General features: G+C 39.1%; 1 protein-coding gene across 3 annotated transcripts in view; it reads left to right on the top strand.

Annotated features, from left to right (window-relative positions):
• CNBD1 (cyclic nucleotide binding domain containing 1) overlaps window positions 1-26,645 on the top strand; it is a 442,802-nt gene that overhangs the window by 130,414 nt on the left and 285,743 nt on the right. For 2 of the 3 annotated variants that reach the window (XM_058668395.1, XM_058668393.1), the window contains 2 exons: window positions 1,768-1,881; window positions 25,588-25,746. In XM_058668395.1, the coding sequence (XP_058524378.1) occupies window positions 1,808-1,881; window positions 25,588-25,746 (233 nt within the window). In that variant the 5' untranslated portion in view covers window positions 1,768-1,807. The remainder of the gene's footprint in view (window positions 1-1,767; window positions 1,882-25,587; window positions 25,747-26,645) is intronic. The other variant, XM_058668394.1, reaches the window with a different exon arrangement.

Consider the following 26,645-nt stretch of genomic DNA (forward strand, 5'->3'; position numbering starts at 1 on the left):
ATTGCTCAGCCATTAAAAAGAATGAAATTCTGCCATTTTCAATAAAATTATACAAGCTGGAAACCATCATGCTCAGTGAAATAAACTAATCCCCAAAGGAAAGATATCATACATTCTCTTTGATGTAAGCCAACCCTGATGCGAAATACAAGATCAACCGAAAGATAGGTGAACATGTATATATATGTGTTATATATGTATATATTCACCTAGATTAACTGTTTAATCAAGGCAAGTATAACAAGAAGTGAAGATACATTGCAATGTGCATCTCTACTTCTGAAGAAAAGATGTCCCCCTGCCAATGAAACTGTTATATATGTATTGACAATAGGATGCTGGGATGTCTACCATTTCTATACCTCCAGTGTCATATACAGAAATACAAATACAAATACAAATACAAATAGAATGTTGGACTTGTGACTTTGCCAAAAAGTTATGCTACTGTAATTATGTGGGAGAAAATTGTGGGGTAAAGGGGAGAGTAGAGAGGAAATCCCTGAGCCTATGGAACTGTATAATGAAAAATTAAAAATATCATCTATCATAGTTTTAATTATCTGTGATTACTGTACAATTAGTGAATACCAAAAAAATGAATGATGCAGACTTCCCTCCCAAATGGTAACTAATATTTAACAGCAAGCGGCTACATTTCTCCAGACCTTGTTTATTGGTATTTTTATTGGATAAAATATGATTGCATAGGGCCCAACACAACAGCCTAGTGGCTATACCCTTGTTTTGCATTCACCAGGATCCCATATGGGCCCTGACTTGTGTCCAGGCTGTTCTACTTTCCACCTAGGTCCCTGCTTATAGCCTGGGAAAACAGTAGAGGATGGCCCAAAATCTTAGGACCCTAAATCCACATGAGAGATCTGGAAGAAGCTCCTGGCTGCTGGTTTCAAATGTTCTAGCTCTGGCTGTTGTGGCTACATTTGGGGAGTGAACCAGCAGATGGAAAAATCTTTCTGTCTGTTCTTCTCTTTGTATTTCTGCCTTTTCAATAAAAAATAAACTCTTCAAAATTTCTGAGTACATAGAAGCATCATTTATATATATATAAAATACACATACTTTTTTTTTTTTTTGCATAGTAAGAGACAATCTTGTATCTGCTGATGCACTTCCCAAATGACTGCAATGGCCAGAGGTGGGCTGGTTTGAACCTGGGAGTCAGGAGCTTCTTTCAGGTATCTCCCTGCTTGGGTGAGAGGCCCAAGGACTTGAGCCATTTTCTGCTGCTTTCTCAGTCTGTAAGCAGGGAGCTGGATCAGAGTTGGAGCACTTTGGAGCAAGAACCAACACTCATACGGATGCTGGCACCACCAGGCAGAAGATGACAGGATAAGATATTTAAAAGAGAGAAACAAATCCAGATCCTTTTTAAGGAGTTTATGAAATACCTTTACTTAAATCATCCCAGATGACTGATTTTGGAAAATGCTGAAATCTTCATCTAGTACGCTTTCATTCCGAACCTAAAATAATAGTGCATGATACTTCTGTAAATCATTGCAAAGATTCCAATAAATATGCTTTCTCATAGTGCATGCATGCACTATATTTAAATCATTTCAAAAGGATTTTAAATATAAACCATACCATAAAACAGTTTTAATCAAGTATAAAAATGAAAGTTTTAAGATTCTGCTTAAAAGCCTTGCTGCAGAATCAGTGTTCATATATTAAGTTAAAAATGTACCCTTTGGAAGCTTAATTATTCAACAGGACATATTTTGTTTTTTCTTTTTCTTAAAGCCACAGTTCTTGCAATATTGTATCTGCTCACAACACATTTATGAAGCAATATCCTGAAATATTCCTGCACAAAAAGCCCATGTTGCCTAAAATTTCAAAGCAGATCAGACAAAGGTAAAAATATTTTCTTTTGAAAACAAGGTGTGTGTGTGTGTGTGTGTGTGTGTGTGTGTTTGTGTACCTGCACACAAATATTCTTGGCACAGTGGAACCCAAAACATTTAAGTTTTCATTGGGTTAGTAGCACTTTCTACTAAGGAATCACCAAAGAAATTTATATTGGTCGTAAGAATAAATTTTCCTCTTATTGAACAAAAATATCTGCACATTGCTGGGAGCCTATTTATTTAAATTTTACCAAGGAATTGTTGCCTTTTACCAATGAATGCATTTGTGAAAGGAGTTTGAGTACTCCATAGGGTTTCATGAAAGTCTTCTACATGAAGCTTATTGGAGTGCTTGTCAGTGGAGATATTTGAAGGTAAGTAATGCATCAAAGAATAAATGACAATCACAGGGCAACTGATAGGCACTTGCTAAGTTCATTTGACTGGATGTTGCTTCTGTGTGGGTATGTACTTAACTATCTCATGCATTATTAAGTTGAAGAATGGGACTGTTTCAGTGTGTTGCAGAATATGTGTCTGTCCTTCCTGTGTGGGATGAGGATGGCTTGCTGGATTGTGTTGTGATGTAGTTTTTTTGAAATTGCCCCCGGACCCCATGGAATTTTAAGGTTCTTATATCAACACAGTGTCACATACAAAAAGATACTCTTTCTCCTTGAACAGCATTTTTGTAATTGTACACTACTATCTAATATCTCAAATTATTTACTGCATTTTACATCATGGAATTTATCTAACTTACCCTGGCCACCCTACTGCCCCAAGCCCTGGCTGTATAAATTCTACTGCCATCTATGGAATTGTACTGTCTGAATCTTTACTACTCTGTACTTATTTTTCTGGCACTCAGCAGAAAAACTGATGCATATTTTGGATTATTAAGTGAGTATTACTTCATTGGCAAATTATTTACTATCTCTATGAAGGAATTTGATGACAATTACTTTATTTCAACATTACAAAGATAAAACAATTACAAAGTTACCCCAATAAATATGTTTCTACAGATTGGAGAATATTGGCATGAGATACATCGATCTATGTCATTATCCTAAGCTTTTCTTTTCTTTATAGCCAAAGGGCAGTATTATGTGGAACATATCGTACAGTTACCTGGGAAAAATCTCTGGGAGATGGGATTGCTTTGTCGTTTCAAGAACAATTTTATTAAATTCGCAAAAAAGTCTCATGAAAAGAGATTTGAATATAACATTTTACAAGACTGATTCTGCAGCTAGATCAAAAATATGTCAGCAGAGAGTACGGTTGCCTGGGAAGATCACACAAGGCTTATACTGTGATTTATCAAACTAACATCAATACATAGGAATATTTAATAAAATATTTTATACTATTTGATTCCAAGGATGCTCAATTTCTTTCCTAATCTTATGGATTAGAATGAGACATAAAAACCTAATTCTACCTATAAGAAAATAGAGGTTTTAGGATTAGATAGAAAGTCCACCCTACATTTATGTTTGCTCATTATTCTATCACACAGATGTAGCTAATACGTTATTTTGAGAGAACTACAGGAAGGCACATTAATGACTGTTAATAACATTAGTAATGAAATTCCATTTCAGTAGCTTTAAGAAACTTAGATGAGACCCAAAAACCTTTATTAACAGCTAAATTGCAATCTAAGCATTAAAAGGGGAGTAGACTATCAAATATATAAGGATTATGTCATTGAAGAGTGGTTTAAGTGTCCAAATACCCAATTACCTTAATCAGGGTAAATTGTAAGATGTATTTCTGAAATATTTGGGAACAGAGCTAGTTTCTGGCTTACTGATTACCTCAGAACTCCATTTCCCTGCATATGTTTGCTCAGGATTGCCTGGTTGATTTCATCTTTATGGTCATTGAGGACAAGATTCATTTACTTTCAGGTTTAAGTAAGAGGCAGTGAGAACTTGAACAACACTGGTAAAAGACTAATTGAACTTCTGTTCATTCTGTGGTCTAAAATTTTTGAATCTCATGATCATTTCTAGAACAGGTGATACTACTGGCACTACATGAAGGCATTGGGACTAAAAATAAGGGAGGAATTGGAATCTCAGGAAAAAAATGAGGGGACCATGACTTGGCATCCTACAGGCTCCAACAAAAATAGATCCAGGTGGCTTCCAGGCCTAATAGCCAACAGACCCAGAACCCATCAGTGCCACATCAGGTGCTATTATATGCACTGTGGCAAAGCTGAAAGACTGAAGTGATGCTCATGCTGTGCATGTGCTAAGCCAGGAGAAAACTCAATTCTAGGTCAGGGCATTACACTCTTTCCACAGGAAAATAGTACTAACTTCGTATCCTGTGGGTTCCAACCAAACATGTTCTGGAGGCTCTCAGCTCTAATGGCCAGCAGACCCACTAGTGCCATGTCAGGTGCCATTTTGTGTACTGTGGCAAAGGCTGTGGCACTGCAGGGACAACAGCAAGCTGCATCTTCACTAAGTTGGAAGGCAACTAAATGGAAGGCTGCCACATGAAAACAGTGCCAACTTGGCCTCCTATAGGTTTGGGGATTTCCTAAGTAGCAGGACCCTGCAACTACCAAGTGGGTAATGCAGTGGTATTCAGCAGCAGCAAGAGCCACTGGAGATAGTGTGATTGGGCATGTCTGTCGTAAGGCAAGCACAAACTTATATAGCCTAAGAAAGGAGAAGGCAGATGGGCATTACCCAACAGTCTTCCCATGCAACAATGACACTGTAATTGGTTAGAAGGCACATCTATAGCTCTGGACCCTCCATTCATGTCACAGGTAATATACAACACTAACAACTGGCAAGTAGCATGTGTGTCATGTATACCAGGTAGGCTGGCAGGTAATGTGAACTACATCTGACTTTTCAGAGTTACTTACCAAGGAAGTCCCAGCACAGCTCATCCAAGGACACAGAAGAGAGACTGGGGTGCATCCCACTGCTCTCACATGTAAGGCCAGTGACTAGACCACGTTCAGGTCTTGCTTCTCCAAAACCGTTGTCATGGGGTTCCTCTGGGGACATGGTGTGCTAAAAGCCTAGGCCCTCCCACATAATCCAAGTAGGCAGAAATCTATGGGTGAGATCCATCTCCCCCCTCTGCTCTTGGAACAAATTCTGCCACCAAGGCTTACACCAAAAGGGTGACATTTTGTTCTGTGACCCTAAGATGTTGGAACACACACCGGAGGACAAAATTCAACACATGAATACCATCTGTTCTTGCATCACACTGCAGGCAGAATGCCTGCCACAACAATGCTAATTGTCATTGATTTAAGTCCAATTTCTTTTGGAGAGCTAGGATGGTAGCCTATAAGTAAATTGGCCTAATTTGAGTTCCAAAGGCAAAGATGGTTAGCATGATTTTACTATTTATATTTTTTGCAGTCCAGATGGTCTGTGTCAGGGACAGCAAAGACAGTGGCAGCCACCGTGGCCATGATGGAAGCAGCAGCAGTGAAAATGAGGCCAAGTGCATGTTGGGTGCAGTGTAGTCTGAAAGAGAGGATCTTGTATGCTTGCTCCCAGGGTTCCTCTCACTCACCATTTGGCTGGACTGGAATCCACAGCACTGGTATCACTCTTGTTACAAAGATTTCAAAAGACATATTAAGCCATATGTAATTAAATAGCAAATACCACTAACCTTATTAAAGGCTGTATGATTCAAAATGTACAAGTGGTTTCTTTGAACCATGTATGGGGCCAAGCAAGCCACACATTGTGACTCTCTATTGTACTTTTAATTTGCTCCACTGTGTTTTTAATTTCTGATATATCAGCCTTCATTTGATTCATTACTGCTATTTCCAGTGTAATGTATTCCTTAAATTCTTTGAACTCTTGTATGTACTTCTCATTGTTGATCAGAAGCTTTATAATGAGTTTTCTAAATTCTGTGTCCCCCATTTTCTCGGTGTCTTCCTCAGTTAATTCTGAAGGTGGTCAAGGCTTTTGCTCCTTTGCTGGAGAGTCTTCAGTAACATTCATAGTGCCTCTGTCTTTTCTTTTACCTTTTGTCATTGCCATTCTGGTTAGCAGATTCTTCTCCTTCGTGCAAATTTCTAAGATGTATTACCTGCAGGTCTACGAGTTGATTTCTATGTTCAGTCAGTGCCCTGGATTTGGAAAACACCAGTTATCCTGAATACCTGCTTTTTCAGTGGCACTGATCTTGTTGGCAACACTGATCTTGTCCACACCTGCTGACCAATATGTCTGTGTTCCTCCTGGAATTATTTTGGGTGGAGTTGGTAGTGTGCCATGACAGGGCTGTTTTACTATTTATTTATTTATTTATTTTGCAGAGCTTGTGCAGTGCTATAAGACGGAGGTGATTTTGTTAGCAGCTTAGCGCTTGGGCAGCTCAGCTGTCCTCCCTTCTAACAGTGCCAGTGCCTGGTTCTGTGACACTGACATCTGAAAGCTACTGATTCGGCGCTTGCAGTTTACCACTGCTCCTCGTGCAGTTTATCAATACTCTGAGCCCTTGCACGTCTGTGTAAGATGGTGCCATTAAGGGCACCAACAGGGATCTGGGGCTGTCAGCTGTCAGCTCCAGGGACCACACAGACCCTGCACAATGCAAGGCTGGTGCTGCTTTCTCTGTGGGCTCAGCTCAGTGCAATTATCTAGAAACAAGCCCACTCTGGATCTTCACTTGAAATCTACACTTGCTGCCCTATTACACAAGATGGCACCCAGTGGGGCGTTGCTGGAGAATTGGAGCTGCTGGCTTTTAGCTCCTAGGACCACATAGACTCTGAAGGGAGCAAAGCTGGTGCTACCCTCCAACTGGATGAGTTTTGTGTGATCAGCCAGAAATGAGTCCCCTCTGGGCAGTTCCATCAACTCTGTACTCTGCTTTTCCACACAAGATGGCACCCAAAGTCCCCTACTTTTTCTCCATTTGTGACTGGCCCAAGCTATTCAGCAAGATTGACAGGTCTCAGACAGCATTCACCTTGCGAACTCCCTGTGACCCCAAGCTCCCACCTGACTGCCACAGGAGCCAAGCAGAGGCCGCTGCTGGATGTCTGGCTGATGCTGGAGCCCAGATCGCAGGAGTCTGGATTGCTGTTTACTAATCACTAATGTGGTTTTCTGTCCACTGCAACACTGCTCTGACACCACAGCTGCTTTGCTGTGTCCAGGGATCCAGGTACCCCCCCACCTTCTTCCTGACCCCTATTTTTCCTCTGTAATCTGCTTCTTTTGCTTCACCCTATCTAAAGATTCTTCATCACACCAAACATGTCTCTACCCTAAGCTACCATGACACATTTCCTTGAAGTCACACATTGTGAAGAGAATAAAGGAGCATTTCACAGTCCAGGTGAATGAAGCTCCAGCCAAAACAGGGGGACAATGAACAGAGCGCTATTATAGTTGTGAACTTGCTTTTTGATTATTGGTCATTAATTTTGCACACAGCAATACCACCAAAAGGGATCCAGTGGGATTTGGGATTGGGCACAGTCGCTGAACCTGATCCACTAACCCCTTAAGATCTCCCCATGTCACCCACTGTTGGGTGGGGCTGGCCTCCTCCTCTTCCATTGTCTCCTTGATGGTGGATCTTTTGGAGTTGTCATGCTAGAGGGGCATCATCTGATGTGGGGTTCAGGTCTTGATATTGTGGGCTGGTACCTGCACAGGTTGTGGCTCAGTTTCTATAAAAACACAGGCAAACCCTCTTCTCACAGTTAGTAATGGGTCAGTACCCTTCCACTTTTGAATGGCTAGGTCCCTCCATGGACTAGAGGCACTGTGTTGGGCCAGTAAGAGGCTTCCAGTGTCCAGAAGAAAAAAAATCTGAAGAAAATTTAGAGTGGATGAAGTCAAATTAATGCATTCATGGGAGTAGTATATACCCCCCTCTGACTTTCAAACATATTTTTAAGGTCTTGGTGTGTTTTTTTCAACTATGTCCTGGCCTTTAGGATTATAGGGGAAGTCTCTGACATGATAAGTAGCATACTTGAAGCAAAACATGACCACAGTATAGGTGGGGCTGTTGTGGTTTTAAGAGAACGAGGCAGGCCCATCATAAGAAAACACAACAAAAGGTAGGCCCGAACGTTGGGGATACTCTCACCTGTTAGATAGTGGCTGAAGATACTATTACTTAGGCACCCACCTATCAATGGCTGATATGAACTTCATGCCCATCAGGGTCCCTCAATATCATATAATTGAACTGGCAGCCTGGGGTAAGGCTGGTCACCCCTCTGACCTATGGCTCTCATGTGGTTTCCCACTTAGGGAGGATTTCCTCCTCATGCAAGATGGTTACATCAGCACCTAATTCTGCTATACCTTTAAAAACCTTACCATGTATCTATAGATGTAAGTGGGGCTTAGCAAAAGATTCAAAGGGGATAGTCCAATAGACGCCTGGGGAACTTATTTCCATTTGATTTGTCCAATGGAAGAGGCTGAGGGTCGCCCCTTTGCCTGTTTAAAGGATGACCATCCTTGTTGTAGTGAGGTAGCGTAGGCTGGCAATCCTTAAACCAGTGAAACCCCTTTTGGTGGCAAGGTCACACCAGTCAGGGAGCAGAGGGCGGGAGCCCAGGACCGGGCATGGAAGTACGGGAATGAGAAGCCATGTGAGGATAGCTGTGTCTCATGTACATTTGACCTCCACAATCCTAGCACAGAGTGGCTCATCTGAGTCTGTGGGACTTTGAACATGGACCACAGCTGCAAAGGCATGGGAAAATTTCTCAGTCTAAGAAGAATAGGAACCGGGCCCGGCGGCGTGGCCTAGCGGCTCAAGTACTCGCCTTGAACGCCCCGGGATCCCATATGGGTGCCGGTTCTTATCCCGGCAGCTCCACTTCCCATCCAGCTCCCTGCTTGTGGCCTGGAAAAGCAGTCGAGGACGGCCCAATGCATTGGGACACTGCACCCACGTGGGAGACCCGGAAGAGGTTCCTGGTCCCGGCATCGGATCGGCGCATACCGGCCCGTTGCGGCTCACTTGGGGAGTGAATCATCGGATGGAAGATCTTCCTCTCTGTCTCTCCTCCTTTCTGTATATCCGGCTTTCCAATAACAATAAAATCTTTAAAAAAAAAAAAAGAATAGGAACCTATATCCCTGCAGGCCAATATCCACTCATCTAGGGACTTAAGCTGCACAGAAACGACAGCACCATGGTGTTCCTTATTTAGCCCTTTCCATTCCAACTCATAAGCCAGGACCTCTTTAGCACTCTCATGTGCAAATTTATCCTGGACAGCTTAGGTCATTCCAGAAAGAAAGCCAATAATATTCATGGTAGCCTTCTGTTGCAACCTCTGAAGACTCATTGATCCACCTCCCATAGGCAGTTTACACCATGCATTAAGGGCACAAAGCTTTACCTGACCAAAAAACTGAGATGGGCCCACAGACTAGATGAGTGGATTTGCCCACTTAACCTCACCCTGCAGGCTTGCCAGGGAAGTGCAGTTTGTGGTGGCCACCTTATTGTGTGTGGCTTGCTCTTCACACTCATCATAAAAAAAAAAAAGCCTTGCACTTTAGAAAATCTGCAAGCACCCAGGACACCCTCACCACGTACTTCCAGTCTTGGGGGGTAGTTGATACTAATTGTGACATTTTCAAGCAACTGCTCAGTAAAGCGCAAGTGTTTGCCATTTTTGTGAACAACCTCATGCAGTTCCCTCAAGGTCGAAGGGCTGTGGGGGTATCACTAGCAGGGGCCCTGACAAGAGATTGTATTGATTGGGATTGTGTCAAAATGCGATTCAGATATCCTTGGAGACAGGGAAGAGGTTGGCTTTCCTGCACCTAGAACAGAAACTTCAGCAGAGCTCCAAGGATACGGTTTTGACAGAGCCTCCTTGACCAGACAGATCCACAAGGCAAGAGCCAGGGGAACTAGAAGCAGCTTGTAGTGCAGTGTGAGGGTAGGGCAGAGTGGTAGATTATACCGGGGGCTCAAAGTCAGTGCATGCTACAGTGATGGTGGTCAACTGATGTCAATGAGTTGTGCCCCTAGATTCCCCGGCCCTAGGTTGCAAGCCAGTTTAACAAAGGTGGTAGCGGAGGGCAGCTGTTGAAGTGGTATGCATTTTACTATGGTGCCCCCCTGCTGGGTCACATTGCTTAGAAGGCAGGGTAGAGTAATGAAGAGAAGAATTGAGATTCACTTTCATTTTCACTCTCACTTCCCTCTGATTCAGAGGAGGAATCTATCTGTGAGATGGTTTGGTTTTTGATTTTGAAACTCTGGAATCCATTTGGCCCATGGCCAGAGTGAAACAACTTAATTACCAAGGGAAAATCACATAACTGGTGCCATGGAGGGATCCCTGATAGAATTTGGTGAGGGGCCCTGACAAAAGAGGAGGATTTTCCCTTTCACTAGGCAGAAAGGGGCCTCACCTATGCCTACCTGATGACTTCAGGTTCCTGTTCAGGCACCGATTCTCAGCTCTCCCACACTATTGGTTCCACCAGATAGATCTGGGCTGCCCTCACATCTAAAGGCCAGCAAATTCTGGCAAGACCAACACCCACTAATTCCAGGATTGCTCAAGCCAGGAACTGGGGGAAGGCTCTTCAGGTAGTGGTGGGGCCACAATATGGGATCACAAGAGATGGAGAGTGGTGAGCCAGGCTGGGAATATGCATACCAGGGTAGAAGTCTAGGACAAGAGCCTAGGAATGAAAGTTGGTGGAGGGAGTGTCAAAAGATGATTGCAAATGAAGAACTGGGTACCAAATGCAATCAATAAAATAGACTTGTAGATTGGGTGACAGAGCTTAGAAACTGGTGCTAAGGAGAGGAACTGCTAACCAGAAGTGCAATGACCAAAGGCAAAAGAAAAGACAGAAACATGATGAGACACCTCCATTCACAGGAGCAAAAGCCTTTGTCAACCAGAGTTAACTGAAAAAGACATTAAGAGAATGGGGGAAAATAATTTAAAAATCTTGTTATAAAGGCTCTTATAAAAATGAAAAGCACATATAAGGGTTCAAGGATTTTAAGAATTATGTCACACAGGAAATGGAAACACTGAAACAAAATCAAGCTGCATTAGAAATGAAAGACACAATGCAGAAAATTAAAAATTCAGTAGAAAACCTCAATAAGACAATGAATGAGGCTTAGGAAGGAATGTCAGAATTGAAAGATATTCTTGCCACAATGGGGGAAACAATCACAAAGCTGGAAAAAGAACAGAGTCAAGCTAAAAAATTTTTCAAAAATTAACACCACATATTTTAAAAGATTTATTCATTTTTATTGGAAAGTGAGGTACACAAAGAGGAGGACAGAGAGGAAGATCTCCCACTTGTGGACCCTCTTCTGGACCTCTCATGCAGGTGCAGGGTCCCAAGGCTTTGGACCATCCTATACTGCTTTCCCAGGCCACGAGCAGGGAGCTAGATTGGAAGCGTGGCCATCAGGATACAAAAATGCACTCATATGAGATCCCAGCACTTGCAAGATGAAGACTTTAGCTACTAGGCTACCATGTTGGGCTGTTAAGAACACCATTAAAAACCCAAGCATAAGATTTATGGGAATGGGCCTGGCAGTCATGTGGGACACCTGGAAGAAGTTCCTCGCTACTGATTTCAGATCGTCCCAGCTATGGCACTTGCACTTGGGGAGTGAAACAGTGGATGGGAGATCTTTCTTTCTTCCTCTTCTTCTCTCTGTAAATCTAAATTTCCAATAAAAAGAAACAGTTTTTTAAATGAGTTATGGGAGTTACAGAAAGAGAAACTGGGCTTAAACATATATTCAATGAAGAAATAAGGGAAAACTTCCCTAATTTGGGGAAGAAATGAGCAAAAATCATGCAGGAAGGACAAAGATATCCCAATGAGATTGACCAAAAGTGATCTTCACCAAGACACATGATAATCAAGCTCTCTTCTGTTGAACACAAGGAAAAGATCCTTAAATGTACACATAGAAGAAAAAAATTGATTAACATTTAGAAGAGCACTAATTAGTTCTAGATTCTAAAAGAAAAAATTGTCATCCCAGAATAATGTACCCAGCAAAGGTTTCCTTTGTCTTTGAAAATGAAATAAAATTCTTCAACAGTAAAGAAAAACTCAAAGAATTTGCCTCTTTTAGACATGCCTTACAAAAGATGCTTAAAGATGTTCATTTGGAAACACAAGAGACTGTGAACAGCTAAACTTTCCTGAAGAATAAAAATGGGGAATAAAAATTTGTCTGGAATCACAAATCCAGACCTCAAGACCTACTACAGGGCAGTAGTCATTAAAGCAGTCTGGTACTGACATAGAAAAGATAATTGGAACAGAATAGAAATTCCAGAAGGAAGTCCACACATGTAGACCAACTAATTTTTGACAAGAGAACATAAAACGATAAGGGGAAAAACTGGTCTTTTCAACAAATGCTGTTAGGACAATTGGGTATCAGTCTGTAAAAGTAAGAAGCAAGTTCCCCAACTGTTGCCTTATACAAAAACAAGCTCTAAGTGGATTAAGGACTTAACTCTGCTCCCAGAAACCATCAAACTATTAGAGGAAAACATACGAAGCACTCCCCAAGATGTAGGAGTTGGGAAAGACTTTTTAGAAAAATCAGTAAACACACAGGCAGTGAAAGTCAAACAAGTGGGATTACATCAAGAAACTTCAGCACTGCAAAGCAAATGATCAAACAAGTGAAGAAGCAACCAATAGATTGGGAGAGAATCTTTGCACTAATATCCAGGATTTATAAAGAGCTTCAGAAAGTCAGTGACAGCAAAACAACCTTGTGAAGAAATGGCAAGGGAAATGAATAGATATTTTTCAAAAGAATGAATTCAAATGACTAATGGACATATAAAAAAATTCTCGGGCTCCCTAGATGTTAGGGAAATACAAATGAAAATCACACTGAAGTTCTACTTAATTCCAGTGAGACTAGCCTAAAACCAGAACTCTACTCAACAACACCTGCTGGTATGGATGTGGGAGAGTGGTATCCTCTCACTGTTGGTGGGAGTATAGGCTAGTACAACCACTGTGGAAGTCAGTATGGAGACTAGTAAGTGAACTGAAAATTGGTTTGCAGTATGACCCAGCTATCCCGCTTCTGGTAATATATCCAACGGAAATGAGATATACATATGTCAAAGAGATTTTGAGTTTAATATTCATAACAGCACATGGAAACAACCCAAATGCTCATCCAAAGAGGAGTGGATAATAAAGCTGTGTACATCTGCTCCATGGAATACTGTCCAGGCATTAAAAAGAAGGAAATTCTATCATTTTTAACAAAATTATACCAACTTGAAACCATTATGCTCAGTGAAATAAATCAATCACAGAAGTACATATGTTCTCTTTGATACAAGACAGCCTTTATGCAAAATACAAGATCAGTAGCCTTTTAGTACTGCTATGCTATATCTCATGGGTTTTATGTTTCTGTTTTTATTTTCATTTCTTCAAAAAATTTTTTTCAATTAATTTCTTCACTGACTCATAGGTCATACAGTAGCATCATTTTCTTCAAAATGATTTTTGATTTTCATTTCTTCAGCAGTACTTTGGCCATTTAGTAGCATGCTATTTAACCTCATGGTGTTGTGAATGTCCTATTTTTCCTCCTGTTGTTGATTTGTTTTATTGTTTTTTGTTTAAGGGGATGTATAGTAACTGTGTAATGGATACTGTTAAATGCAGATGTGACACAGTGCAGTATGCATCTACTTCCCATTCATTGTTGATTGCAACAAAATTTTATTGTTGTGATTAGATATTTTATGTATATTATACTATCAAGAAATTCTGACTTTTTTTCCAAAATGTTAAATATCAATAACAACAAAGACACACATCTCAAGTTGTTCAAAATACTATTACATTTAGAGGGGATATGACATAAATTGACTTCTGAATTCCAGTAGCAGATAAAATTAGCAACATTGGAGTTATTGTTATGATTCTTTCTTGCTATGATTCTTATCTATTACCAGTAAAATAATGATCATTCTTTTTAATGAGAAAATCTCTTTAACATAGCCACAGTATTCTTAATTTAATAAAGAAAAATGAGCATTATCTTATAGCCACAGCTGTGTTCTATGTTGGAAAGATATAATCATTATAATGTCATAACTTGAACCAAGAGCTACCTAGTTCTAAAAAGGTTTTCCTTCTGCTTTTAGGCAAATCTATAATGTTAGACTCTTTTTCTCAAAAATTAGAATTTTAATTCCTTGATATATACTTTTATATTATCTTATGACATCTAAGAGCCTTAGAAATATGCTAAAGCCAGATAATTTCTTGTGAACTATGTATGTATAGATGATAAACAACAACTTGGAGTTCATAGACTGTATTTTAAAATGATTGTAATTTTCTACAATTTTTAAATTTCCAAATGAATCCCTTAAGTGTTTTCTACTAAGAAAAAGTGAACTGCAATTCAATTTCTCTCTGTACATATTTTATAAAATTAAATCATTTTGATCGTGTCCAGTATTATGATGAAAAATAGTTTAAAATCGAGAACCACATAAGGAAGGAAATTATAATGTTCATAATTTAAGTTTGTAGGAAAAATTACTATCAATCAATTTTATATTTTATAAAATTGCACAGTATAACATAATTTATGCATTCAGAAATTAATCCAATATATGTTTACAAATTCTTTATTAGGTAGTGTTACCATAGGGTGCATCAAACATGGCTCAGCTCCTCTAGAATTTGAATCTGACAAGGGAGAAAGCTATCAAACCACTGCCAAACCACAGCACTGCCTGCTTACAGTATCTGTGATGCCAGTTGCTAAGTATGATTTTGGAGGATTCAATCCATCTGGATGTCAGTTACCTAAAATGAAATGTTTGTATGTATGACATTGAACGAATTGGGGGGACCTAATAGCTTAAATTTTTATTTTCTAGCTGATGTTACATGCAGCAGGATATGTAAAGTAGAAAGTGTTTTGTAATGTTTTTGATCTGTTTTTCCCCAGCAGTATGACTCTTTCTCTCCTAGAACCTATCATCTTGGTCTCAGATGAAAGCACAGGGCATGCATCATCTGGGGAAAAGAGAAAGCTGAAGTTGAAGGCCTTTGAAGGACTAGATAAGAGAAGGCAAGATAAATTCAGAGATGAGTGATCATTACCCGCTTTCACTGTGGGGAAGAGGGATGTAGACATACTCAGATTGTAGTAGGGTTCAGCTGGCACCCCAAAGTAGTATTCGGCATTGAGTATGGATAAACACAGCTACCTGCTTCTGTACCTGATTAGCCTAAGATGCAAGCTGATTGATTTGTAACACCTGAGTTGGCTTGAAATCCCTCGCTGCTGCATGTTAATGAGAAATTAAAAACCGCTGGCTTTGGCCATGTGGTGTGGTGGTTCCTAGAATGTAGCAGCTTTACTGTTGCCGAGCTTGGCAAATAAAGACTTCTCCTGAACATGCTACACTCATGTCTGGTTTGATCTCTCTGGTTCTCTGCAACAAGGTAACTGTTGGGAAAGCTGAACCACCTGATAATGTTACTTCATTCAGACTACCTGTTGAATCACCTGATGGGGGGATTTCTTAAAAGTGATGCTAGATCTCTATCATTCCCTTACTGTGTAAATGTGTGTCCCTGATGTGACACAAGACCTCATTTAATTAAAAATGTTCCTAGATGATCCTTGAGAATTAATGCCATAGAGTTCATTTCACAGGAGCCAGTCTCAAGGGAGATGTTTAGAATTACACTGGGAGTTGATGCTTTTGGTTCTACATGGCCTGTATTCAACAAATGAAAGATCCAGAAATTTCAATGAACATTGTAGAGGATAAAATAAAATATTGTAAAGTCCCAGGGATGAGACGTGAGTGTAAAGACACAGGAGAAGAAAGGAACAGTGAATGTACCAGTAGACATATGGGGACCAATCCAGGGGCGGGTAAGAGCCACAACTCTGCACTAGGAGCATGCGGATTACCTGTCAACTCACAGTGAGAACTCTGCCCTCCAGCATTAGTCCCAGAAACAGCCCATCATGCCCCATACACACAAAAACCAAGCCCTGAAAGGACATAGTACAGACAGGAAATGGTCGGAATTGACCTTTTATCTGCATGATACAGCAAAGCTCTTTGCATTAAATGGCTCCCAAAAAATAATGAGATTGAGATGTCATAAATAGTGATGGAGAAAGTGGACCTGTGAGCACTTGAAGTCTTGGATTATTTTCTTTGTTGTTTAAATTTTCTGTTCCGTTTACCAATTTAGGTATTACAATTTTTAATCTCTACCTACATAAAGAGTAATTACATTGAAATGTTCTTCAACATGGAGAAATTGCAGATTCTTTCATCAATCAGGAAAAGATCAGAAATTGTGAATAGAAAATGCTTGTGGCACAGATAACTTGGAATGGGTCTTGATATGTTTAAAAGAGAAAGACAATTTCAAATTAAATTAGAACCCTGTAAAAGATAAATTTCATGGATTGATGATAGTGAAAAATAAACAAATTCTTTCAGGTCCTCACTGGCTGAGAGAGAAAAAAATGAGGAAGCAAATACTCATACAAATAGAGTATTCATTTGTATTGTAATTCAAAAGGACATACTGTGGAACATGATAGCCTAAACTCTACAGTGGTAAAAAAAAAACAGAAATCTTCTGAAAAATTACATTTAACAGAGCTTATTTGTACAAGGAAGGCATCCTGCATCAGATGGCATTTGAGCAAGAAGAGCTTCAGCCATCGCTGCCCAGTGCTGTGAACCAGGGAGCTTCTATATCACGAACAAGGTGGCAAAGGTGGTGCAGATGGCAGCAGGTTCCCATCCAGGTCACCCTCTTCAGCTGAAACCCAAGCGCACTGAAACATGCACAAGCAGTGACTCCTGTTCTTACTCAACAACAGGAACTTGTTATTTAAAATAATGCTACACAAGTAACATTTCTAAACAGCAGCTGATGATAAAATATTGACTGTGCTGCCAATATGACTTCTAATACAATTCAGGTTATTGTTTTTCAAACTTGGTACATGGAAAAATTCCCTGGAGTTGGGCAGTTATTAATATGCAGAATCTGACTCAGGAGTTCTTGGGCAGGGCTTGAGATTCTGTGTGTTTCTGCCTGCTCTCAGCTGACGCTATTGCTGTTGCAGCACAAGTGACAAGCTAAGAGGCAAGCTGAGAGATTACTGCTAAATGCTTTTCCCTTTCTTCCAGAATCTGGGAAAAATATCACAAAACTAATTTTTTTTTTTTGGCCAGTCAGTTTCTATTATGAAAATTTAGCCCACAATTTTAAGTATTCATTTATTTGTCTTTGAACTTATTTCAGTTAGGCTACAAAACTACATGTGGCCTGTAGTAATAATATAATCATTTTAAAGTTTTGATTTATTTATTTGAAAGCCAAATTAGAGAAGGAGAGACAGAGATCTTCCTTGCTCCTTCTCACTCCCCAAAGGGAGACAACATCCAGGATAGGGCCAGACTGAAGCCAGGAACCAAGAGCTGCTTCTGGGTCTCCCATGTGTGACAGGGGCCTAAGCACTTAGGCCATCTTCTGCTGCTTTTCCAGACACGTTAGCAGGGAGCTGGATCATAAGTGGAGTAAATGAGATGCAAAACTGTGCCTGTATGGAATGCTGGTAATGTAGCTGATGGCTTTATCCACTATACTCCTATAATAGTTTTATTAAACTTCACAACAAATGATATTATACTTAGTATGAATTGTATGGCATTTTGGGATTACTTATGGCATCAATTCGCTCAAGATATTTTAATGAATTCTAATGAGTGGCTATTACCTAAAACAGTTCTATTTTAGTTGTATATAGGAATGGTTAGGGAAAAGAGAGGCAGAGGTAAAATAGTACATTTAGGAGTTTTACAATACTTAGCCATGTAATGCTACTTTTTGTAAAGTCGTATTCTCTCAGTTCATATAATATATTGTACAAATGGATAATTTGGACAAGAGCAAATGCAATTTATAAATATGCATATGGTATTCTTCCTTTCTACCAGCCCCACTACTTTCTTCTCACAGAGAAAACCTGTCAAAGGCAGCAGCCTGGGCTGAGGTCTGCTGGGACTATTTCACAATTGCCCATAAATCTGCCTGTTCAAACTACCACTCACTCCAAAGCCACCAAGATACCTTGTGTGCGGAGGATTGATGCTGAAGTTTGGACTTTGCAACTGCTTGAACTGAAGCTCAAAGTATTGCTTCTATGCCTAAACACAAGGTCATTTTGATTGGTTAAAATGTTGAGAGTAACTTTAGTATATATATATATATATATATATATATATATATATATATATATTTGCCTAGAAACATTATATATATGTATAATATATGTGTGTGTGTGTGTGTGTGTGTGTGTGTGTGTGTATTTGATTTGAGAGGCAGAGAGAGAAAGAGGGAGAGAGATGTCATCCATGGATTCATTTCGTAAATGACCTTTGGGTCAAGGCCAGGAGTGAAAAGCTCAGTCTAGTTCTCCCATTTGGGTGGTGGGAACAACACTTGTTGAGCTTTAACACTGCATTTTAGGGTCTGCATTATCAGGAAGAAGGGGGTCATGACCTAGAGGTAGAAGTCAAATCCAAACATTCTGATGTGAGACATGAGCTGCTTAACTGTTATCTTAATTGCTAAGTGAAATGTCTGCCCTAAAATTCATTTTAAGATGATCATTTGATACAGCCTAGATGGACTGTAAATTCTTCCTTAAAGTGTTAGTGCAGAGGAGAGCTCTGTACATTAATGGACATTCATGGATATTCAGGACTTTATCCTGACCTTAAGGAGCCAAGAAATTTCAGCTGGTGTCAGAGTTATCGGGAATTATTGACCACCATGCTTATAATGAAAAAGAGTGACACTATCAGTAGAGGTGAACCTGCTAAAATTGAGTTCAACTGAAGAAGTAGATACTTGTGTCCTGTCATAAATCTCATTCAGTGAGGATTATACACATCTAAAGAAGAATAGTCTGTCTTGATTCTAAGGGAACACATTCACTTTTTCACTTCTTCATTTATTTTATGTAAGATTTATTTTTTATTTTTATTGGAAACTCAGAGTTTACAGAGAGAAGGAGAGACAGAGACAAAGATCTTCTGTCTGATGATTCTCTCCCCAAGTGGCCACAATGGCCAGAATTGAGCTGATCTGAAGCCAGGAGCTTGGTCTGGGTCCGGCACATGGGTGCAGGGTCCCAAGGCCATGCACCATCCTCTACTGTTTTCCCAGGCCACAAACAGGGAACTGGATGGGCAGTGGGATAGCTGGGACGTGAATTGATGCCCATATGGGATCCTAATTCATCCAAGGATAGGACTTTAGCCACTAGGCTATTGTGCAGGCCCTCTTTTTATTTAAAAAAAAATGTATTCCTAATTTATGTAAGATAAACAAATTTTATGTATTTATATGTACAGATTTGAAAGCCTATTGATACCTCCCACACTATTCTTCCGCCCCCAACTTGCTTCCACCATTCTTATTTCTTATTTTAAGTTTTTACAATAACATGCTCTCTATTTTACAATCATAAACTTAACCCTTCACCAGCTGATGAATTCAACAATATTAAGTGAAAGACAACTTACTAGAGTATTGTCAAAAGTAGATACTAATAACCAAATTTCTAAATATCAAATTTACTCATACACATTGCATTTTTTTGTGCTCTATACATTAATAACCATAAATCAGCAAAAAAATGTGGTATTTGTCTTTTGGGGACTGGTGTGTTTCATTAACCATAAAAGTTTAAAGTTGAAGATATAGTTTTAAGTTTGAAATTTTCCCTAGATTGTTACTTAATGACAAAAAATTTGCCTTCCCCTTTCCCCATGTTGGCACCAAATTAATGCCTTCCTCACCTATTACTTACACTAACTTCTGAGGCTGAGATACACCTGAAGGGGTTACAATGAAACAAAAATCATGTAAGTCTGTTAAATAAACTAATTATAATGCCAGCTCAGGTTTTATTACAGCTAAATGCTGTATTACTAATACTTACAGAAAACCATTAATACTGACCCAAGTTGTATATACAGCATGAAATTAGATGAAAAAAGTGCTAGAGGAAAGCCGTTGAGATGAGCTTGACTAGAGGCTGATTTGGGAAGGCTGATGAGAATCAAGGATCAGTTAAAATTAGACAAGGTAGATTTGTGATCACCCAGGTGTGGGACTAATTTAGCAATGTTCTGTGGGTGGAAAAAAAGAGAGGAGTTAAACTGAAAAAATGGAAATCGTTCACACCTGGGAGCTGAGATATGAAGACAATGAATATTGTTTTGCCCTGGTTAAGAGTTCAGCAAATAGCTCTGGAATTGAACCTTGCATAGAAGGAATTTCAATTGTCCCTGGAGAAGGAACACAATGTTTCATTATTGTTCTAAAATTATACAATAATATAATGTTACTTTGAGGTGGTGTTAAGCTGTTTTTTTAAAAATCTGAGTCTAATTTTAATTTGTCCTTAAGAGATGAATCTGTGTATAATTGCCTCTAAAAATTTACGTTTTTGCATGTTTGATATCTTGTAAGGTATTCTTCACAACACATTGCTGTTTTAGCCTAAACAATTCATGTCAATTCAATTATTCATTTTTTTGAAATTTTACATCTTCTTCTTCTTATTATTATTATAATTTTATGGTACAGTTCTATAGGCCCTAGGATTTCCCTTACACATTCCCCAAATCCCCTTCCCGCTCAGTGAGTTCCCTATATTATTACTATAGTATAGTTCTTCATACACAGTATTCATCATTATGAACATGAACAATGGCAGAGAGTCCAACATCCTATTATCAAGATATAGTAAACAGTTTCAGTGGGAGTCCATCTTTGGTCTGGGAGTAGAGATGCATACTGCATTGTATCCCCACATCTGTTTATGATCGTCTCCATTACACAGTTACTATAAATCCCGTTAAATGAAAAGTCACAATACAAAATCAACAACAGAAATGCCATGAAGTTAAATAGCATGATACTAGATATGATAATCTCCATTACATCATTATTTTTTTTAAGAGTCTTTTTTATTTTTTATTACAACGTCAGATATACAGAGAGGAGGAGAGACAGAGAGAAAGATCTTCCGTCCGATGATTCACTCCCCAACTGAGCTGCAACGGGCCAGTGAGCGCCGATCAGAAGCCGGGAACCTGGAACCTCTTCCAGGTCTCCCACGTGGGTGCAGGGTCCCAAAGCTTTGGGCCGTCCTCAACTGCTTTCCCAGGCCACAAACAGGGAGCTGGATGGGAAGTGGAGCAGCCGGGATTAGAACTGGTGCCCATAAGGGATCCTGGGGCGTTCAAGGCGAGGACTTTAGCCGCTAGGCCACGGCACTGGGCCCATTATATCATTATTATACATCCACTTAAATGAAAAATCACAAACAAAATCAACAACCGGAAGAAGAAAGAAATTAGCAATGCCATGAAATTAAATAACATGCTACTGAATGATCAATGTGTCGCTGAAGAAATGAAAAAGAAAATCAAGAACCTTCTTGAAGAAAATGATGCTACTGTATGGCCTATGAGTCACTGAAGAATTTAGTGAGAAAGAAAATGTTTTGAAGAGATGAAACTAACAAAAAAAATCAAAATCCATGAGATACAGTTTCTGCTGATCTTTGTTGGTGAAATGTGTCTCCTGTAGGCAACAAATAGATGGGTTTTGTTTTTTAATCCAGTCTACTAATCTGTGATGTTTGATTGGTGTGTTTAAGCCCTTTTCATTCAGGGTTAATATTAATGGATAGTAGTTTGGTCCTGTCATTTTAGCAATGGATTGTTAATTGATTTAGTTTTCTGTTGTTATTTTACTGGGATGTTCTTCACATTTGCATTTGGTTTTGGTGGGTGCTATTCCTCTTCTCTGTCAAGAGAACATCTTGAAGTATCGTTTGTAGGGCAGGTTTGAAAGAGGTAAAGTCCTTTAACTTTTCTTTACTGTGGAAGAATTTTATTTCATTTTCAAAGAGAAAGGAGAAAAGTTTTGCCAGGTATGTTATCCTGGGCCGACCATTTTTTTGCTTTTAGCATCTGGAATATGTCACTCCATTCTCTTCTGATCTATAGAGGTTCCTGTGAAAGATCTCCTGTGAGTTTAACTGGCATTCCTTTATGTTAGTTGACTCTTTTCACATGCACATTTAAGGATCTTTTCCTTATGTTCAGTTGAAGAGAGCTTGATTATTATGTGCCATGACGAAGATCGCTTTTGGTCAAGCCGGTTGGGAGTTCTGTGTCCCTCCTGGATGTTGTTTTCCAATTCTTTCTCTAGATTAGGGAAATTTTCCCTTATTCCAGTGAATACAACTTTAATGCCAATTTCTCTTTCTGCATCTTCCGGGACTCCCACAACTCTTTTTTTTTAATTATTTATTATTTAACTTCATTAATTACATTGTATTATGTGACACAGTTACATAGATACTTGGGTTCTCCCCACCCCTCCCCAAACCCTCCCACCATGGTGGATTCCTCCACCTTGTTGCATAACCACAGCTCAAGTTCAGTTGAGATTCCCCCATTGCAAGCGTATACCAAACATAGAGTCCAGCATCTTATTGTCCAGTCAAGTTCAACGGCTTCTTAGGTATACCCTCTCTGGTCTGAAGACAGAGCCAGCAGAGTATCATCCCAGTTAATTGAAAGCTCCAACATACCATCAGCAAAAATTTACATCATTATGGAATTAATTGACATAGTAATGAGTAACCAATATGTTAAAAGTAAATGCGAGTTCCCAGCCACCTTCTGTGAACACCTCACCTATACTTCAATTTTAGTTTATACACAACATATAACATTCAAAACATAACATGTTATACATAACATCATATCATCTTAAATTAAGGCAAACGTGGTATTTAACCTTTTGGGATTGGCTCATTTCCCTTAGCATTATGGTTTCCAGTTTGGCCCATTTGGCCACAAAGAACTGCATTTTGTTTTTTTTTAATAGCTGAGTAGTATTCCATGGAGTAGATGAACCATAGCTTTCTTATCCAATCCTCTGTTGATGGGCATTTTGGTTGCTTCCATGTTTTTGCAATTACTGATTGTGCTGCTATGAGCATAGGAGTGCATGTTGGTTTCTCATAAAACAAGTGTTCTGGATATATTCCTAGGAGTGCTATTGCTGGGTCATACGGTATGTTGAATTTGAGTTGTTTGAATATTCTCCATACTGATTTCCATAAAGTCTGTACCAGCCTGCAGCCCCACCAGCAGTGGAGTAGGGATCCCTTTTCCCCGCAACCTCGCCAACAAGTGTTGTTGGTGCTTTTATTCATGTGGGCCAGTCTTACTGGCGTTAGGTGGTACCTCATTGATGTTTTAATTTGGATTTCCCTTATTGCCAGGGAACTTGAGCATTTTTTCATATGTTTATTTGCCATTTGGGATTGTTCCTTTGTGAAGTGTTTGCCCATTTCCCGTGCCCATTTCTTGAGTGGCTTGTTTGTTTTGACATTTTGATTGTTTTGTAGCTCTTTGTATATTCTGGAGATCAGCCCTCTATCACCTATGTCATGTGCAAAGATCTTCTCCCATTCTGTGGGTTGACCACAACTCTTATATTTGGCCCTTTAATAATGTCTTTCAATTCTTGAATCCTTTTTTTAGTTTGACCCAGCTCTACTTCCAGCTTTTTGTTTGTTTCCTCGTCATGTTAGGAAATATCTTCCAATTTTGAAATTCTTTTTCCTGCTTCAATTATTTTATTTTTGAGACTTTCCACTGCATTTTTAATGTGCTCCACTCTATTCTTCATTTATGATATATCAGCTTTTATTTGATTCATTTCCTGTGTGACATATTCCTTATATTCCTTGAACTGCTTTACTTGCTTCTCATTGTTGATAAGAAGCTTTACAACAAGTGTTTTGAATTCTGTATCCCCCATTTTCTCAATGTCTTCCTCAGTAAACTCTGAGGTTGGCAAATGCCTTTGCTCCTTTGCAGGGGAGCCTTCAGTAATATTTATTGTTCCTTTGTCTTTTCTTTGGCTCTTGGTCATTGTACTTCTAGTTATCAGATTCTTCTCCTTGGGGCAGGTTTCTAAGCTGTGTCTCCCACAGGTCTACAGTTTGATTTTGCTTATTGCAGTTGGTACATGGCTCTTTGTTTACAGTCACTTGTGCTATTATTGATTTTTAGCATCTTATTTTTTTTTGCTCTTTGAAAAGGAAATGGGAACACTGCATGTAAGGGACAATACTAATTTAACATAAAGAAAGGGATTTCTGTTTAGCTCTGCTTATCTTAAATTACTCAATTTTATATTGTTAGAGATGGTTGGACAACCGTGTTGACTATCAAGAGTTTATCACCAAGCCTTCTCTTAATGCCTCAGTGTTAACTTTGGGTACATTTTGCAATGCGACAGACAGAGTTAGTATTCTTGTGAAGTTTAAGACCAAGCCTATTGTCAAATCTGTAGTTCGTATGTGTATTTGTGCTTCTTTTCTTCCTCTGTTTAACTTGAATTGCATTTATGAATATTCTTTGGTATTATTCAGTAACCATGGCATACACATGCAACACAATAATACAAATATTATATATCTTCAAATAAACTTATTAAGGAATATATAGTATTTGCATGAAAAAAATTTTTAGAAGCACAACTCATTTACAATGTCAGATAATCATAAGAGAATTAGAATCAGGGATTTTGCCCAGTATCAAATTTTACTAAAAATTCAAAGGCAGAAATTATTGTTATATGGAAGTCTGGAAACACCGCTTGCTGGCAAAGGACCTGCATCATAACCATAGTTCTCATGAAATTCCTTGTTTTCTGTGCCTGCCAAGTACAAGCCATTTATTGCACTCTAAGTTATTATTTTGGGTTTGTATGACTAGATTCTTAGAACCATGCACTTGTATTATAGTATGTTACCATCTAAATAAATATGATACAGAGTACTTTCTACAATTTCTTGTAGAGCAAGAATGGATGAATAAATGATTAAATGTATATAGCCCTCTAATCTTCTGTTCCTATTGCTGTTGGTTGTTTGGCATCTCCTGGTAACAATGGGTCTCTATGGCTTAAATGTCATTGGGAATGATTCTAAATCCTTTGCCTACCTTGATGTTTTCAAGAAAAAGACAAAAATCCCAGGAATTTCTTGCCCTGGGCAAATATGAGGAACTTATATCAAAACTTTGCTTGTCTTTAGGGCTTTGGTGTGTTACTCATAACCAAGAAGAGAGTATCTGAAAAATGGTCCTACCCTCAAGGGTTACTAGTTTCAAATGTTTGGTTTGCCTTTGGGAAACAAAAGCCAACAAATGAAACATTTTTAAAATTGGTGTTATAAAATATCAAAAAACAATTTTGAGTGTGGCAAATGTGTGAACTATTGACTTGAAATATTTTCTTAAATTATATAAATCTAATATAATAAGTATTTGAGTGCTTTGGATAGTTATGATATGCATAATTAAATTTTACATATTAAAATGTGCCATAAATGTTAATTTTTCAGATTTACTGAAAAAAAAATGCATTGTAAAAAGTAAAAAAGCCAATGCTATTAAAATGGTAAATTGTCTCAGAATACCACATTTCTGCTCTTGAGAATAAAATGTCTCTGTTTCTGAGCAGAATGCAATATAATAAGAAATTATCTCCTTTTTCAGAAAACCTAGAGAAAAAGCAGAAGACAGTCTGTACCAGCATCCTGATGATTTTCACAATATAGCTGTCCACATTAAAAAAGCTCGTGGCGGCCAAGATTTACATGGGTCACAAGTAACCCCAGAGAAGATAGCAGAATTTCTAACCATCTTAAAGAAACTGTAAGTATTTCTCACATGTTTTAGTTACATTCCTTTGAATAGCTTTTTTAAAAAACTCCATTGTTTGCAGATCCGTGTACTGCAGTCATGATATATATCATTGCCAATTGATTCAGGATGTTTGACTTACTGGAAACATGTCTGGATGAATGCAAGCTTGGTGAATTCATTTCTTGTGGGATTTTATGGATACATGAATGTCACTAACATTGTCGCCCATCATTTTAAATTTAAATTTCAAGCCAAATTGTGTTATTTGCTAATGCTGTTAAATCTAAGTTACTTTGAGGTTTCATTATCTTCTACTTCTGGAAAGTTTATTGAAGAATTTCAACTTTTTTCAATTTCCTTTAATTTCCTGCAGCATTTTGTGTTGTAATTGTGATACTGGGTTAGGACAAGGAAGGGCTGGAGGAGGAGGAAGAAGGGACCACATTTGGCTGGAGGAGAGCTACCACAGAGTGCATAGAATGCAGTGTTACATTTGAATTTGAAATGCAACTGTGATGAAATGGATATTGAAATTGAGACGGCTGGACCCAGCCCAGTAGCCTATCAACTAAGGTCCTCACCTCGCCTGCGCTAGGATCCCATATGGGCACCAGTTCTGATCCAGGGCAGCCCCACTCCCATCCAGCTCCCTTCTTGTGCCCTGGGAAAGCAGTCGAGGACAGCCCAAGGCCTTGGGACCCTGCGCCCGCATGGGAGACACTGAAGAAGCTCCTGTCTCCTGACTTCAGATTGCCACATCTCCAGCCATTGTGGCCACTTGGGGAGTGAATCAATGGACTGAAGATCTTCCTCTTTGTCTTCCCTCCTCCCTCTGTATATCCAACTTTCCAACAAAAAGATACAAATCTTTTTTTTTTTTTTAAGATTTATTATTATTGGAAAGCCGG

Source organism: Ochotona princeps, chromosome 9 (assembly GCF_030435755.1).
Source record: "Ochotona princeps isolate mOchPri1 chromosome 9, mOchPri1.hap1, whole genome shotgun sequence".
Lineage (NCBI taxonomy): Eukaryota > Metazoa > Chordata > Mammalia > Lagomorpha > Ochotonidae > Ochotona > Ochotona princeps.